Source organism: Petromyzon marinus, chromosome 83 (assembly GCF_048934315.1).
Source record: "Petromyzon marinus isolate PM22_M1 ecotype Great Lakes invasive population chromosome 83, UKy_Petmar_22M1.pri1.0, whole genome shotgun sequence".
NCBI classification, from domain to species: Eukaryota; Metazoa; Chordata; class Hyperoartia; order Petromyzontiformes; family Petromyzontidae; genus Petromyzon; species Petromyzon marinus.
In genome coordinates, this window is record NC_133748.1 from 6,270,369 (window position 1) to 6,286,466 (window position 16,098).

Consider the following 16,098-nt stretch of genomic DNA (forward strand, 5'->3'; position numbering starts at 1 on the left):
CGAACAACCACATCTTCCTCCGGCTCCTCCATGTCCAGCTCCGCCACCAGCGCTGCCGCGTATTTCATATACGGCGTCCTCCTCCTGACGACCGCAGTGCGGAGTCGCCGTCTTCCTCCCGATGCTCTGCCAGGAGCGCCTCCTCGGGATTATTCTCCGGGGTCCCAGGTCCCGGGGCTGTCTGGGGAATAACATCCCCACTGTCTTCCTCGTCTGAAGACACCAGGGTGAGTGTCTTCCTCCGTATAAACATCAACATTCTAAGTATAATTTTTCCAATTTTATCATATATCGTTAACACTATTGGCACCAAATGTAGTGAGTCACTTCTGAGACACTAATAGTAGGAGGCAACACACGTTTAATTCTACACTTTTAACACTGATACACAAAATAACTATAAACGGGTCAGAGCAGCTGGCACACTGTCTGACCCACGGCGCCGGAGATGAAGATGAAGACGTAGGACGTTGTGTTCCATTCCACCGACAGACAGCCCTTATCCAGCCTCGGGACTTCCATTTTTTGCCCCCTGGCATGGCCTGGCTCCGCCCTCAGCCACACACCCTTCTGAAACACAGCAGAAGGTTCTGGGCTATACCTCACGTCTCCCCTCGGTCACCTTTGCCATACATCCTGTATTCCGGACTATCACGTGCTCCGCCAGCCAGTCGGGGTGTCATGTCCTCATATGCCACCCTCTGCCAGCAGCCAGCGCCACGCACCCTAGTGACCCACTCTGTGGCATTGCATGTTCTGCTGGCAGAATGGCTGCTACACCCTGCTCTGCTGGCAGGTCGGCTATTACGCCCACATTTCCTCTCTCTGTCAGTAACCAGCACTACACGCTGTAGTGACCCATCCTATGTCACTACACATACATTAATTTGGAACAATAGTTTCCTTTCCGACCTAATTTCAAGACACCAATCATGCCCTACATCACGACTCTTCAAGAACCATAGATTTCAAGGTCCTTAACGTTGATCTTCATAATGGACATACGTTCCATCCACAGCATCATTCCCAATAATCATGGTTTAGGAGTGCTGACACAGTGGTGAACAAACCCCGTCAACTGAAACTACCTAGGTTGGCCAATCGCCGATTCACCCTTGTTAATTTCCCCTCCAGCGGATGTGACAGGATCCAAACTATTGTTGTGGCACATGGGCACATGCATGTAACCTAGCTATGCAAACCTCTTTTTAGGGCATTTGTAACAACAAATCCTATACAGGCTCCGAACTTGACTTCTTTGGAAGACACATCAATGAATGTCTTAGCATTGCCACGTTTTCCAGAGAGTAAATTAATGCCATCATTAAATTTGTTCACAATGTTTATCCAGCACCACAATCAACTAATAACAGAAAACAGCCCTCTCCATTCATGACATCAGACTATCTATCCAAGATGATAAACTACCCATATCTGTCAATAAAAACCAACAGACTCACACTGTTACTTGATGTACACATCATCACACCCTGTCCACACCTTTATACATTTCCTCCACCACTAACTACACAGAATACGGTGTTCCAACCATAATGCAACATTCCTATTTTCAGTTTAATTGAAACAGGTTTCTTTATTTTTATGTTTTTTAAAATCAAGATTGAAAACTCATTTCTTTACGCGGTTGGCTATGTACGGTGCGAAAGAAGTTCAACATTAATAGATTATTCAATTGCTTCTAACATGTAGTTAATCATATGCCAATTTACAAATATTTAACCAGGAAAAAAATGTAATTCTTATTAAGCCCCATGGTATAAACTCCTGTCCACTCTATCTCTCTGACCTTTTTATTCATCTTATATAATAATACTAATAAGACGCCATGCACTGCAACCAAATGGGACTCATTAACATCATTTTATACTTGGCACCATCACACAGGCTGGTTGGCTGCTTTCTGAGTGCTAGATTACCTATAAATTACCTGTGAACGTGATACAAACTTCCGATTATAAAATACTAGCGGGAAGTTCCCGGCATTGCCTGGGCGAAAAAGCCACACACACATCGACTTACACACACACACATGGACTCACACACACACAGGCATCGACTTTAGACACACACACACACATCGACTCACACACACACATTGACTCACACACATTGACTCACACACACACTCACGGACTCGTACATCGACGCAAACACACACATCAACTCACACACACACACATGGACTTAGACAAACACATAAATATATAAAAATGTACTAACTTAATTTCAAAATATTAGTTGTCTACACACACACACCACGCACACACATTGACGAACGCACACACATCGACTGACACACACATATCGAATCACACCCCACATACTAATGGACTCCCACACAGACTTACACTCACGCACAGCGACTTACACACGTCACGTTGACAAAAGACAAAAAGTTCACTAAGTAGTGAGCTAAGTAGTGAACTATTTGTCTTTTGTAAACGTGACGTCACCACGCCGCTTGTGCCAGGCCATGTGCACCTTGAGGCCACGTGAAGTGTCGAACGCCCGCTGGCAGGAGGTCATGGGGCAGACCCAGTTGCCACGGGTCGACTCACTGATATGACCGAGATGACTGGCTGATGGACCACCTGTGCTCCCTACTGTGCCAACTTGCTGTGCTTTAGCCACCCGGCGCTCTGCTCGTTGTTGTGAGAGTCGCTCCTCTGCTCTCTGTTGTTGTTGGAGAGCGACTGCCTTCAACTGCCCAGTAGCGTCCTTCACGAGCCTCCTCCACAGAGGCCGATCTTGACACCGCTGGTACCAGTCATCAGCAAGTCCACTCAGCTCCACATCCTCCTGTACCTCGTCACTCCATCTCTTCTCTAGCCGGTGCCGCGCCCGTTTAGCCCCCTCAATCCGGCCGAACAAAAAGCTGTTTGGGTATTGCAGTGATTGGGTATGCGGGCTACATGGCCCAGCCAACGCAGTCTTGCCTTCCAGAGGTGCTCACTAATGGGACTTTCTCCAGATCTTTCGAGGAATTGTGAGCTCCTCACACAATTCAGCCTGGTTAAACTCAAGTTTATTGATCGTAGGCAGGCCAGCCTAAATGTTTCTTACCACGTTTCGCAAGCGTAGAGAAGGGAGGGAATGACTGTGGCCGAGAAGACCTGAAGCTTCGTGCAGAGCGACAGACCAGGTAGCTTCCACACAGCGTTACGCAACCGATGAAAAGATAATGCCGCTCGACTGATTCTGAGTGAGACCTCTGCTGTTAAACCGGAGCCAGTCATGAGCACACTGCCCAGGTATGGGAAACTCTCCACTCTCTCCACAACTGCCCCAATACCTATTGGGAGTTGTGGGGGTGCAGTGCCCAATGGTACAAAATACCCAGGCAGGTGTTTCGTTTTGGTGGGGCTGATGGTAAGGTCCCACCTCTTAGTGGCACACTCCACCTTCAGCAGCAGTGCCTCCTACTCCTCCTCTGAGGGAGCTGCAATTACCAGGTCGTCGGCATACATAACGTGGTTAACCAATAGGGAGCCATCCATTGACCACACCCGGGCACCGAACAGCCTCCCATTGTATCTGTACCAGATGGAAATTCCTCCGGTACAGCTACTGAAGGCTTCACAACCTACGTGGTCGAAATAGATGTTAAATAATGTTGGAGCCAGAGGACACCCCTGTTGCACCCCAAGGTGTACAGGGAATGGCTCTGACTCCCAGCCACGTAGTTTTACCCGGGACTACTCACCATCATGAAGGTCTTTAATAATCGTGAGCAGTGGGTCAGGGACTCCTAAAGCACAAAGAACAACCCAGAGCCCAGGCCTACTGATGGTATCATAGGCCTTGACCAGGTCAATAAAGCAGAGATGTAGGTCTTGTTGGAATTCCCTACACCTCTGCTGTAGCAGACGGACAGAAAATATGGCATCTGTGCAGGACTGCCCTTTCCTGAAACCGCATTGGGGCTCCACAATCCTCTCCTCAGCGTGCCTAGCAAGGCGATGTTGAATAATCCTTGCTAGGACCTTTCCCAGCACACTGAGGAGTGAGATGCCCCTATAGTTGTTACAGTCTGTGTGGTCCCCCTTCTTAAAGAGGAGGACCACCAGGGCATTCTTCCAATCCTGCGGAACCCGTCCAGTGGCCCAGACTTTTATTATGATGTCATGTAGGGCAGTCTGCGCACAAACGCCACCCTCCCTCAGCATTTCACCTTTCCTGGTCTCAGACTCTGGATCGCCTTCAGTACTTCCTCAACGGATGGCATCTCAGCCAGCTACTCACAGGGGGTGACCTCCTCTCCAATATTTGAGGCACCGCAGCCTCAGCAGGGTCATCCCCACTTTGTCCCATTATGTTTTCCAGAACCTCACAGAAATGCTCAGCAAATCTGCAAACCTGTTCCTGGGGGTCGGAGATTGGATCACCGTTCTATCCCCTAATGATGGTAATAGGTATGGCGCTGCAAGTTACTTTTATGATGGAGTTAAATAGGGATTTGTGATCGCGGGCGATTGCGTCAGAATCCATCTCCTCAGCAATCCGCGACCACCACCCATCCCTGCAGTGCCTCACAGCTCTCCGAACCTCCGAGTGAAGGCTGCGGAAAGCCTCGTCATTCTCTGACATGGGATACTGTAGACGATGAGAGTGGGCCTGTTGCTTTTTCTCAACCATTCGGAACACCTCCTCTGTCGGCCAGGGTCTCTGGGGAGGTCTGGACCGCGTACCCAAAGCAGCCATTGCAGCTGCATGCGTCACAGTACTAAACCTCACCCATTTACCTTCGACATCAGGAGGAGTGGGGGACGATGCCAACTCCAGCCGCAAGCGATGATGAAATTCTCACTTGCAACTTCCATCAGCTAGCTGAGACCAGGCCACCTTAGGTTGGAATGTGGTCCTGGGTGTACACCCACCACCGGAGTGGAAGAATGGCATGCGCTTCTTACAGATGATCTGGCCCATGCCTACTAATCACTCCAGACCAGGTGCCAGCATCATGACCAACTGGGGCATTGAAGTCACTCAACAAGATGACTCTATCCCGAGGGGCCACTTTAGCTAGCACCTGTGACAGGAGGTCATAGAAGGCATCTGACTCATTGGCCTTGCCTGCATCCACGGATGTACACACGAATACTATACATATCTAATTGTACGTAACATGTGTAAAGATGCTCCGACGAGACGTTCATGAAGACGAAGTTATGATCTTTATTTTCGTATGTGTGGGAGTTCAAATCTCTTCGATGAGTACCGATCGAGCGTAGCCACCAACTCGTCTTCATCCCAGGCATGTGCCACAACTTTTGGCGATGCTCCCTTTTTATATCTCTCTCCCCATCCTTAATTAGCTACCACCTGTAGTCGCTTGCGACAGGTTCGTTCGTCTCCGGATGTTAGACATCCAGCCACCCGTGTTATTAATTATCTTTCCAAAACCTGTTCTTTATATTTCCAAAATATTTAGTAGCTATGTTTAACGGTTCTCCGTTTAGTACCCAACATCACCCGCTCCCCCTGGTGAAGAAACAGCCGTCCCGGCTATAACATTTCCTGCAATGGTAGGATATGTCCAATTGTTTTTAAGACAACAGTCTTGGCCCAACGCAATAAATGAATAAGCCTGTGTGCCATGGGATGCACAAGAGAGAAGAAACCCCTCTCTCTGTCCACCATGGGATTGCTCACCCTGAGGCACGGTTATTGCAAGCCCCAACCGCCATAAGCCCAGAATTCCAGCTATAAACGCTTGCTATAATAGAGGACGTCCAACAACTGTTTTTAAGATAACAACCTTGGAGCTATGCAATACATTGATTAGTCCCTGGGCCATGGGAATGCACAAGAGAGAAGGAAGACTTCTCTCTGACTGCCACGGGGTATCTCACCCTGAAGAATGAGTACAAAAAGGCTCAAACAGCACAAGGCTACAAGGCCAGGGGTCATGGAATTCAACCCTCCAAAAGTGATGAGATTCAACTCTCAGCATCCTTGGTCAATGCCAAACACAGGCCCTCGAAAAGGGGGAAAGGCACCACGGCTGATTATGGACTGCATTTTGCAAGCCCAACTAAATTAGATTACCCCTGCGCTTAGTGCCAAATTAAGGAAAACACCCATGCACAACCTGCCAACACAACCAGGTGCATTGCCTCCACAAAATTGTTATGCATTTAGTCCACCCGCGTGTGGTTTAAACGGTATGCCTGTCCTGGTGACACAGCTCCCCAGCGTATGCCTGGATGACCCTGAGTCCGCCCGACACCCCCATCTTGCCAAAACTCAAAACCGGCAGAACCTCCTCTTTCTCCATTGTGGCCGTGTCTGAGGAGGAGAGGGTGAGAGCATGGTAGCATCACCTTGCTGGGGCAGATGTCTTCAGGCCCTCTTTACAACACTATTTGGCACGGCAACCCGCAGGCCCAAGAGCACCCCCACTCCACACTAAACCAGAAATCGCCACCCAGCGCAGCGGGCAGCACCTGGAGCACCTCCCCTTCCCTCCACCCATCGACTTCTATCGCAGCCCTGAAGGTCCGGACAGAGTCTGCCTCCACCGTCCGTGAACTCCCCGACTGGCTCCAGCCGGCCTGATCACCCAGCAAGGGCCCACTGCGGCCAACGAGCGCCCACAGTGGTTCAGCTGGTGGCCACGGTGGCTCAGCAAGTGCTTGGGCCAGTTCAGCGAGTGGTGGTGCAGGGAGCAGCCCCCATCCAGGTTGTGCAGCGCCAGCCCACGGTGCCGCCGGGAATGGCCACCACTCAGGTGCTGCAGGGAGCGGTGGCTGTGCAGGCCGAGCAGCCTCGCTCAGCGGTGTTGCAGGGAGCAGCGACTGTGCGGGCCGGGCAGCGTCGGCTCAGGCCGAGCAGCGTCGGCCTGCAGCACTGCGAGAAGCAGCGACTGTGCGTACGTACTGACGCACACAGTACATATTCTGCATCAAATATTGGCGGAAGCAGCCACTCCTTGCGATTGGTTGGATAATGTGTCATCCGTGGCGAAAGTGTGTAGGGCGATTTAGAGCTCAAAATCAGAATTCATTCGAACGTGTTGTGATGGGTACTATAAGATCCGACCATGTCCATCTAGTGCACCCCGAGCTGCATTGGCTTCCTGTTGCCGAAATGATAAATAAGGTCACACTCATTATACACAAAGTGCTTGCCATAAATTAACAATACCTTTCTGAGCTTGTCAAGGAACCTAATTAATCACTCGAACTCCAGTCATCCTCGAAGAGGCTTTTGGTGAGTAATAGAACAAAGATGGTCACTGCATTGTGTACTTTCAGATGCGCTTCTGTGGTCATCTGGAACGCCCTTCATTCAAATATTGGAAGCCACTTGAGCTATGCACATTCAAATATAGAGTAAAAACTTATTTCTTTAGAACTGCTTTTTGTGGTTAGTTTGTTGTCCTTCATCCACACGTCTGATTAGCACGTTTGGCTACATATGGTGCAAAATAAGTTATACATACATATGTAGTGTTAATACTTACGAAATGACTCCAACGACAAGGAATAAGAAGAGCCACTTTTATTGAGTTGACATCATAAGGAACCCTATTACGGAATTACACAATAAGGGACCCTAGGCTTCTTTGGTGTCTTCCAGCTTGTGTCTTCCTCCGAACGACCCTACTCCTCGTGCTTTCCCCTTATATATCCCTCAGCCCCCTTTCTCAAATGTTCCCTCATCCTATTTCTCTCGGCAAATCCCTGTACTTTCCCTCTAATGGATCCAAACCGTGGCCTCTTGGTTCTGCTTTGTTTCCTGCCTATTCTCATTAAAAACTTTCCCTCCAATCACTTCAAAAGCCTGCCTCCATCCCTGTTGAGACCTTGTTGACACTTTGGTTTATTTTTTTTAATAGCCGTTAGGATGCACCTTGGCTTGGGGTAATTTTCGGTCATTACACTTACACGATCTGGGGGTAGAAATGCCCACATGATCCCAGGTTACTGTTAAAATGACGTCACGAACGAAAAGAGAGAGAAGGCGGAGTGTGAGAGAAACGCCCAGCAGGGGAGTGGTGACGTCACTGAAAGAGGCAGGGCGATTGGGGCGCTTCCTGTTGGGATTTTGAGTTGAGTGGTCACACGCAGCGTGAGCTGATGTTGAAAATAAAGAGGAGTGTTTCATCTCAACTTTCATCCGGTGGACTCATTACACATACATACTTAATGGTCAAAGACAGTTGTACGTCGTACAGTGTACACGCTTTCCATCGCTGTACCACAGGAATGTACATATGGGAGGCTGATCGATGGCTCATTGTGCTCACAATTCTAGATTTAAAGCTTCCACTCCAGCGCTGTCCTCCAGACAGTCTCGTCCCTTCACCTGATGAAGGCCGCTTGTGTTGTGGCCGAAACGTCGTGATTTTTTGTTATTTTATTTTCACCTACGTGACTTTACCCAATAGAACCAAAGAGTATGTGCTCACAATGTTATTTATCTGTTTCCTGGGCAACGAGAGGTACAGCGACTGTGTACCCTTGCCATGATGTGCATGCACTTATCATTTATGTTTTTAGAACGCACTTCTCTGACGAGTTTCTTATTTTTTTTGAAAAAAACTATTTTAAAGTTTTTGTTGTAAAACATTGTAATTGTAATAACGTGCCTTTCCCTAGGCGATGTCTGGAGAGGACGAAGAGGAATGCAGAAGCCAGGCTGACGATGAACTTGCACAAAAGCTCAGAGATGTGGGTCTTGACACAGTTTACTGGAAACAGAAACTGCGTGAGGTTCTGCTCATTTCTAATGCACAGGCCCTGCTTCACCTCGACCAGCAGGACAGCAGAGAACTGGACTCACATTTCCGTAAAGAGTGGGAAAAGCGGGCATTTTATAAAATGCTTGGCATTGTTGCTGCTGATGGTGTTGTCAGTGCTAAAAAGGCAGTGAGCTTGGCTCCACATATACAAATTGATAATCTGTTGCCTTCTGTCGTGTCTGAGAGAATTCACGAGCCTGCCCAAGAAATATGTCCATCTGTTTCAACACATTGTTTGTCAGATACAGAGATTTTACAAAACGCATCAGGGGGTCTTGCTCTAGAGGGGGTTTATATGAGTGGAAAGTTAGAGGATGCATCAGAAAAGAGAGGAAAACTCTTGACGAGCCCACAAACATTCCGGCTCGTGGGTCTGGTCGGCAGGTCAGAGACAAAACAACACGAGTTTATTTCTTTCAATGATGAATCCATGTTCAGGAAGACCATGGAAGTCATGGGCTTCAGCAGCACTGTCTCCGAGAAAGGATGCGTCTCGTCCTTGAGTAGAAAACCAGCCTTAATGCAAGTCAAATCAATGAATCTTAAGGAAATGCAAAATACTCAGACTGATCATTCCTATCTTTCCAGGACACAGTTTACGTACCTGCCCCTAGCCTCAGGTAATCTTCATATGGCACAACTCAGGCTGTCTGAAGCAGCCCTGAAGGAGCTACAAATGATTGAGAATACGTTGGAAAATACAAAGGAAGATTTTAAAAGCAACGCGTTTTCCAGCATGAGCTGCAAATTCTTCCACAATTTTGGCTCTCACGCAAACGAGGGTCCTCTCCAATTTGGAGGAATTTTTTGGAGGAAGGCATCAGCTAAAGGTTTCAGTTTACATCAGCAAGATGAAATAAAACTGCTCTTGTCTGAGTTATTCGAACCAAACATTGGTGCCGACTGCGGCAGTAGTACAACGACTGATACAGGTACTGCAATGACAACTGAGCCAGCTCCAAGTGATTCTGGACATTACAGCCCGGTGCTCACCGATGTGATACAGATGACTGTAACCACAACAGGGGGTAATCCTGATGTACATAATCTCCCTCAGTGGGAATCTGCTATTGTTGTCAACAATAGGACATGGTCTCTCATCGACCGAGGAATCAGGTTTATACCAGTATGGGACATCGTCCTGTCCAATCATAAATGCGATTTTAAAGATGTCCTGAAGTTGACCAGTGATCTTCAAAAAGCTTACACCATTTTAACAAAAAAAGAAGTACATAATTATCCAGAGGATGAATTGGCTGACATAAATGTCAAAGCGCAATCGATAATGGAAGATGCGAAGCAGTGGAAAGAATCTGACAATGACACTCATCTGGAAATGCTGGCGGATCTAAAACAGAAGTTGTATGAATGCACAAAAACTAACAGGAGCTGGATTGACACGTGTCTCTCACACCCAGCCCTTCAGGAATTCTTGACGCGGATTGTATCGGCATACAAGCACTCTTCTTGTGACGAAACCGATTGGATAAAAATAAAAATGCGGTACCTATTGGAACCCAACATCTATGCAGTGGAGAACTTCCCCAAGCGCTCCTCGATAACGCAGTGGGTGTATGGGTCTGATACAGTCAGGGTTCTTGATGCTGAGCTAAATGCCCTTGGCAAGACATTTACAGAAACAAAGAAACAATTAAAAGAAGCGATGGATGCACCGACTTCTTTTGAAACTGCACTGAATGAAGCAAAGGTGAAGGGAACCAATGAAATCACATTTTCCCTCAATTCCCTTTGCCGGTGCTTCCGAGAAATGGAGCGGATAGAGGAGGAGCTCCTGTTCATTTCATGTGCTGCTGCTTCAGGGTTCCGTACAAAGGAGAGATCGTTCGACCGCCTCCTCGACTATGAAGACGTTAACTGCCTTCAGCACCAAGTGGACGCGGCACACAGCGAGTACTCAGCTCTCAAATCTCAAAGTGCTCTCAAGGCTCAGGCGTACGTCCTCTTGAACGGTTTGACTACAGGAGTACAGTCTAATTCACGGACCCCCCTGGAAAAAGAGGAACATCTGACGTTCATGAAATCCTATTTGGATGCAAACATCTGCACCGAAGTATCAAACGTGGTGCTGGTCTATAATGGAGGCCCCATTGACTGGAACCGACTCGAGGAAACTTTGAAATCTCTTGTTGCTGGGACACTGACTATCACATTGGCTCCTTCGCAGACATCGAAGGTTGAGAGTGAAACAGAGGGGATGAAAACGTTTATGAATCTGTGTAAAATACTGGGGCTTCAAGAATACTACCCGAAAAAAATGCACACAAAGCATATGTGTGTTGTTAAGTCAGAAATACTTAAAGAAGCCCCAATCACAGAGGAAGAACTTGTTCTTCATTATTTGCAGAAACTGATGATGTTTGACTCCGAAGCACGGTATGTTAGTGTTCTGGGTGAAAATGAAAACAATGAAACCATGCAGAATGAAAACTCTAATTATGAAAAGTTTTTTAACCATGATGGTATTGTGAGTAGTCAAGATTGGTCTACGACAGAAACTCGAAGCCATGTTCACCCAATGGATTTGCAAATGGCAATTTTTCATTGTGGAGACAATTTTGTGAGGCAGTACATTTACACCAAACTCTCGTTTTGCCAGTTTGCACTGCCGCTTTTAGTTCCAAATCCTTGTAGCTCAGAAATAGAATTCCCTCTATGGGCATTCCGACAGATTAAAAAGAGCTGGAAATCCCGTGCTGCATCTACTGAGATACAGCAAACCAACCTCTGTGCGATTGTTAACGCTGACACTCCTCTAGTGTCATTCATTAGGTTTGGTGAATCACCCGCATCGAAATCTCAGATGCTGAACTCTCTGCTTGGAAAGCAAAAGAATGAAGTTTTCTTTCATAGACACTGCAGAGGCAGCAGCAAGAATGGTCTCCTAATGGAAGGAGTCACAGAGATCGCCTGGTACTGTCCAGGTGGGAGGGATGATGACGTCTTTAATGACTGCATAGCGTTCACAAATCTCCATGGAGATGCGAGAGAGCACAAAAAGCAGGTGCAGTTTCTCCTCGAGATATCCACTGTCAACGTGATATTAATGTCAGATTATGATAACAATGATGAAGCTAAAAGCATTTTGGTAGATTGTCTAAATTCTCCAAAGCCTTTACTTTGCCTTTGGGCTGACAAAGAACGAATCTTGGGTGGACATTATAAAACAAAGGTAAAAATTGGTGTCAAGAATAGAAATGAGGCTGAACTAATGGATGAATTGAAGTCAACCCTCAAATATATGTTGGCCAATTCAAAAAAAAAGGTTACAATTAATGATTGCTCAGCCATCGCTAGACAGTGCGGCTTCAGTGTTGATGAAGATGATGAACAATGTAAACAAGGCGAGTCTATGGCAGGCGTCTTATTGAGTCTTCTGAAGGACAAGCCATTGTCTTCCATGAAGGAGACTTTTCTGCCTCTTCAAGGTAAATTGTGGCACGAGTGGTGCAAGAAAGACAAAGAATTCGCTCGCTTGAGAGTAGAGGGGGACCAAAGCGTGGAAGAGTACAGGGACAACATTGCAATTGAAAAACAATCAATACGGGAAGCCCAGCTTCACAAAGCATCTCCTCTCAATAAATTAATGAGATCGTTCATTGAGAATATGGGGCATCATGCAGACTCAGTAAAACAATACTCACTGCATTGGCTACAAATCTATTTAGATAACCTGTCTGCAGGTAGCATATCACAACTTCATCAGGAGTATCACCAGGCTCCGAAAGGAATACTTGAGTCCAGGAGAACAGTTATTGGCAGTAGGTTACTGTCTATACAACAAGCAGAGCTGGAACGAATATCAGAAAAACATGAGGCATCCTCTTTTGGAATCCATCACCTTTTCAGGGAAGTTGGGCAGATCTATGAAGCGTCACAGACACCGCGCACAGCTGACAAGCCCTCGGCTGCTTTGCCAGGCATCGCAGCAGATTTGATGCTCTCTGGGATCCCTCTTGAACTCATGGACGGTGATGCCTCACATGTCCCCCTCACTTGGATTTGCTCAGTTTTGGACGAAGTTATTGAAAAAATTGGGAACAAAAAACTATTTGTCCTCTCCATACTGGGCATACAGAGCAGTGGCAAGTCCACGCTGCTGAATGCAATGTTCGGTCTCCAGTTCCCTGTGGGTGCTGGGAGATGCACCCGAGGGGTCCACATGCAGTTGGTGAAGGTGGACGAAGAGTTCAGCAAAGAGCTGGGATATGACTTTGTGTTGATAGTCGACACAGAAGGGCTCTGTGCCCCAGAGCTATCAAATGCGACACCCACTCTTGACAATGAACTGGCTACATTTGTGATCGGCCTTGCAAACATGACCGTGATCAATACTTTTGGAGAGAATCCCTCTGAGATGCACAACATTATACAGATCGCAGTGCAGGCATTTCTGAAAATGAAGCAGGTGAAATTGTCACCAAGCTGTGTGTTTGTCCATCAAAATGTCGGGGATGTGACTTTAAAAGAAAATGTCATGGATGGAAGGAGACTCTTCCAGGATATGTTAGACGAGATGACTCGCACGGCTGCAGAACAGGAGCAGTACAAAGCTGTTTCATTTGACGAGGTGATTGGGTTCGACGTGCACTCTCAGATCCATTTCTTTTCTCACTTTTGGGAAGACGATCCTCCAATGGCTCCGTCAAATCAAAGCTACTTCCAACATGTTAAAAAACTTAAAGATAGCATCATCAAGACAAAAAGTCACGTTTTAAAAATATCAGAATTGAAAAATCGTATCCGAGATTTGTGGAATGCATTGCTTTCAGAAGACTTTGTGTTTAGCTTCAATAACTCCCACGAGAGTGCAGCTTACAGCAAACTTGAAGACATGTATGGGAAATGTACTTGGAGCCTTAGGAGTCATCTTATTAAAGAAGAGAATAAGATGTATAATATTATTAATAACAGGACAGACGTATTGTCTAGTTTGACTAGGTCAAACATTGAGCAAACCCTTTCTCCAAAATACAACGAGATCAGAAAAGACATTGAAACATATTTTAATCGACTACATGCTGCTGAATTGTTGAGTCAATGGAAAACTAACTTCATCGTGAAATTTGAAACAATTAAGGACGAGCTTGTGACTGATAGTTACAAAAAAATTACTGTTTTGAGGAATCAAAAGAGTGTATGGAACTGTCTGGATGAATATAGATCCAGCTTTGAGGATCAGCTTTTAAAAAAGAGCAAGGATTTGGCTTCGAAACTGAAAACCTCTGGAGTGAAAGATGACCAATTGGAAAAAAAGTTTGAGACAATGTGGGAAGAATGGAAAAATGAAGTGAAAAAAAGCGTTACCCCACCTGGAAAAATAGCTTTTAGAATGCAAGCAGAAAATACGCTTTATGCACATTTTAAAAGTGAAGACAAATTATCCACAAAATTGATAAAAATGTCTGAAAATAAATCATTTTTGTTTTGTCATGGAGAACATATTGTGGTTAAACGAAAAGGCGTCTGGAATCAGGTTAATCCATTTTTCTCTTCCACTATTTTACAGGAAACTGCCATCGTCCAAAAAATTACAGAGGATGCACGCTATGTAGCCGGCGAGGTTATTAAATCTCTTGAGAAACGAAAGCTTGGTTACAATCAAACCGATCTGCATAACGTAATAAAATCTATGCTGGCAGCTGTAGATTCAAGTTCCAAACAACATACAAGACTAAAGGTCACAAATATGTATATGCTAGATTTAGCAATACACATATTGGCAAATGCTGAAGTGAGGTTTCAGAAAATAGATGATGATTTTCAGAGGGCAAACGATCCTCTAATATATTTCAGCAGCAAGAAAGAAGAGTACTTCAACAGCTTTAAGATTCGATGTAACGGAGATGCAAACATTACTATATTTGCTGAAATTTTGTCTAGAAAACTTAAAACAGCCATGCACCAGGCAGTCTGTGACAAAGCCAGCCTTGAAATTGTAGACAAAATGAAGTCCGATTGTCCGGCATTTAATGGGAATCGATCAAATTTAGAAAACTACATTTTGATACATTTAGCAGAGAAGGAACAATTCGTGGAATTTAAGGAATACATTCAGAAACCAAAACAATATTTTGAAAAATACATTACAGAAGGTGTTGAGGAATATTGCTCAGCAAAAGAAAATATTAAAATTCGAGAAATATTTGAGTCCTGTCTTGAGTTTTACACGGGAAAAGTTTCCACTGCAATTACGAATTCAATCACAGCCGTCCAGTCAAACAAAGGCGATGGATCATCGTGGCTGGATGAATTTTGTAAACAGCTTGGTGACAACATCCATTTCCCAAGGCACAGTTTGATTAGAGCTGACTACAAAGACATACATGACATTCCCTGCTTTAGATATGAACTAGCCACAAAATTGGAAACCATGGTGGCAGAGTTGAAAAAAGAATATTCTACAGCATCCATAAGGGATATAGAAGACGTAAGGAACAAACCTCAAGACATGCTACGTGAACAGATGAGTGGGTGCTGGGTGCAGTGCCCATTCTGTAAAGCCATCTGCACAAACACAATACCCGGTCATGACGAAAACCACCGCATTCCGATTCATCGGCCAGAGGCAGTGACAGGGGGGAAATGGTGTAAAACAGATACTTTTTCCATTGATATTTGTACAAGTTTAGTTGCAAGTGACTGGTGGTTAATGCTTTCAGAAGACAATGAAATACCATATAAGGATTATCGTACAGCAGGGCCAAAATATGCAAGTTGGAACATCACGCCGGACTTAACCGTTCAACCATATTGGAAATGGTTTGTCTGCAGATTTAAGTCAGACCTAGAGAGGCTTTACAAACTACAATTTACAGGCCGTGGCACCATTCCAGAGGGCTGGACAAAAATTACAAAGGATGAGGCGATTGCAGACTTATGGAAGAAATAGTTTCAACACAATTATCAAGTTACTAAATGGGAACAATTGCTCAATGCGACGTCAGTTTGTCATTCGCCTTCTTCGTGCTATAAATGCATTTTATTTACAGTAGCCCATTAGATCTTGATCATTAAACAAACGTATCCTTTATTTTATATTTCACTATCATTTGGGAATGGTGTAGCTTTGTGTGTTCTCTGATTGATATCGTAATTAACATTGGCGCAAGACTCAATTACAACGTTATCATTGGTTGACATCATTTGGCCAATGCTATGTCATAGATATTTTCAGTTAGTGGGCCGGGATGACGTTGATGAATACTGAGTTTAGTCAACAGCGGAATGGGACTTAAAATCTCGGGCTGCTTCGTGCTTGTAAAGAAAACCACTTCTCCCAACTTGGAAGAAAGTGCTTGGTAATTTCACTG

General features: G+C 45.5%; 1 protein-coding gene across 1 annotated transcript; it reads left to right on the forward strand.

Moving 5' to 3' along the window:
* The first annotated feature begins 10,877 nt into the window (after nt 1-10,877).
* LOC142907827 (interferon-induced very large GTPase 1-like) lies at nt 10,878-15,565 on the forward strand. Its single transcript, XM_076057643.1, has 2 exons — nt 10,878-14,465; nt 15,560-15,565. The coding sequence occupies exons 1-2, from the start codon at nt 10,983-10,985 to the stop codon at nt 15,563-15,565; spliced, it is 3,489 nt and encodes a 1,162-aa protein (XP_075913758.1). The 5' UTR covers nt 10,878-10,982.
* Nucleotides 15,566-16,098: the final 533 nt, after the last annotated feature.

What these genes read in the sequence shown, in the direction of transcription:
- LOC142907827 (XM_076057643.1), top strand. Translation starts at nt 10,983, where the DNA reads ATGAAAACGTTTATGAATCTGTGTAAAATACTGGGGCTTCAAGAATAC.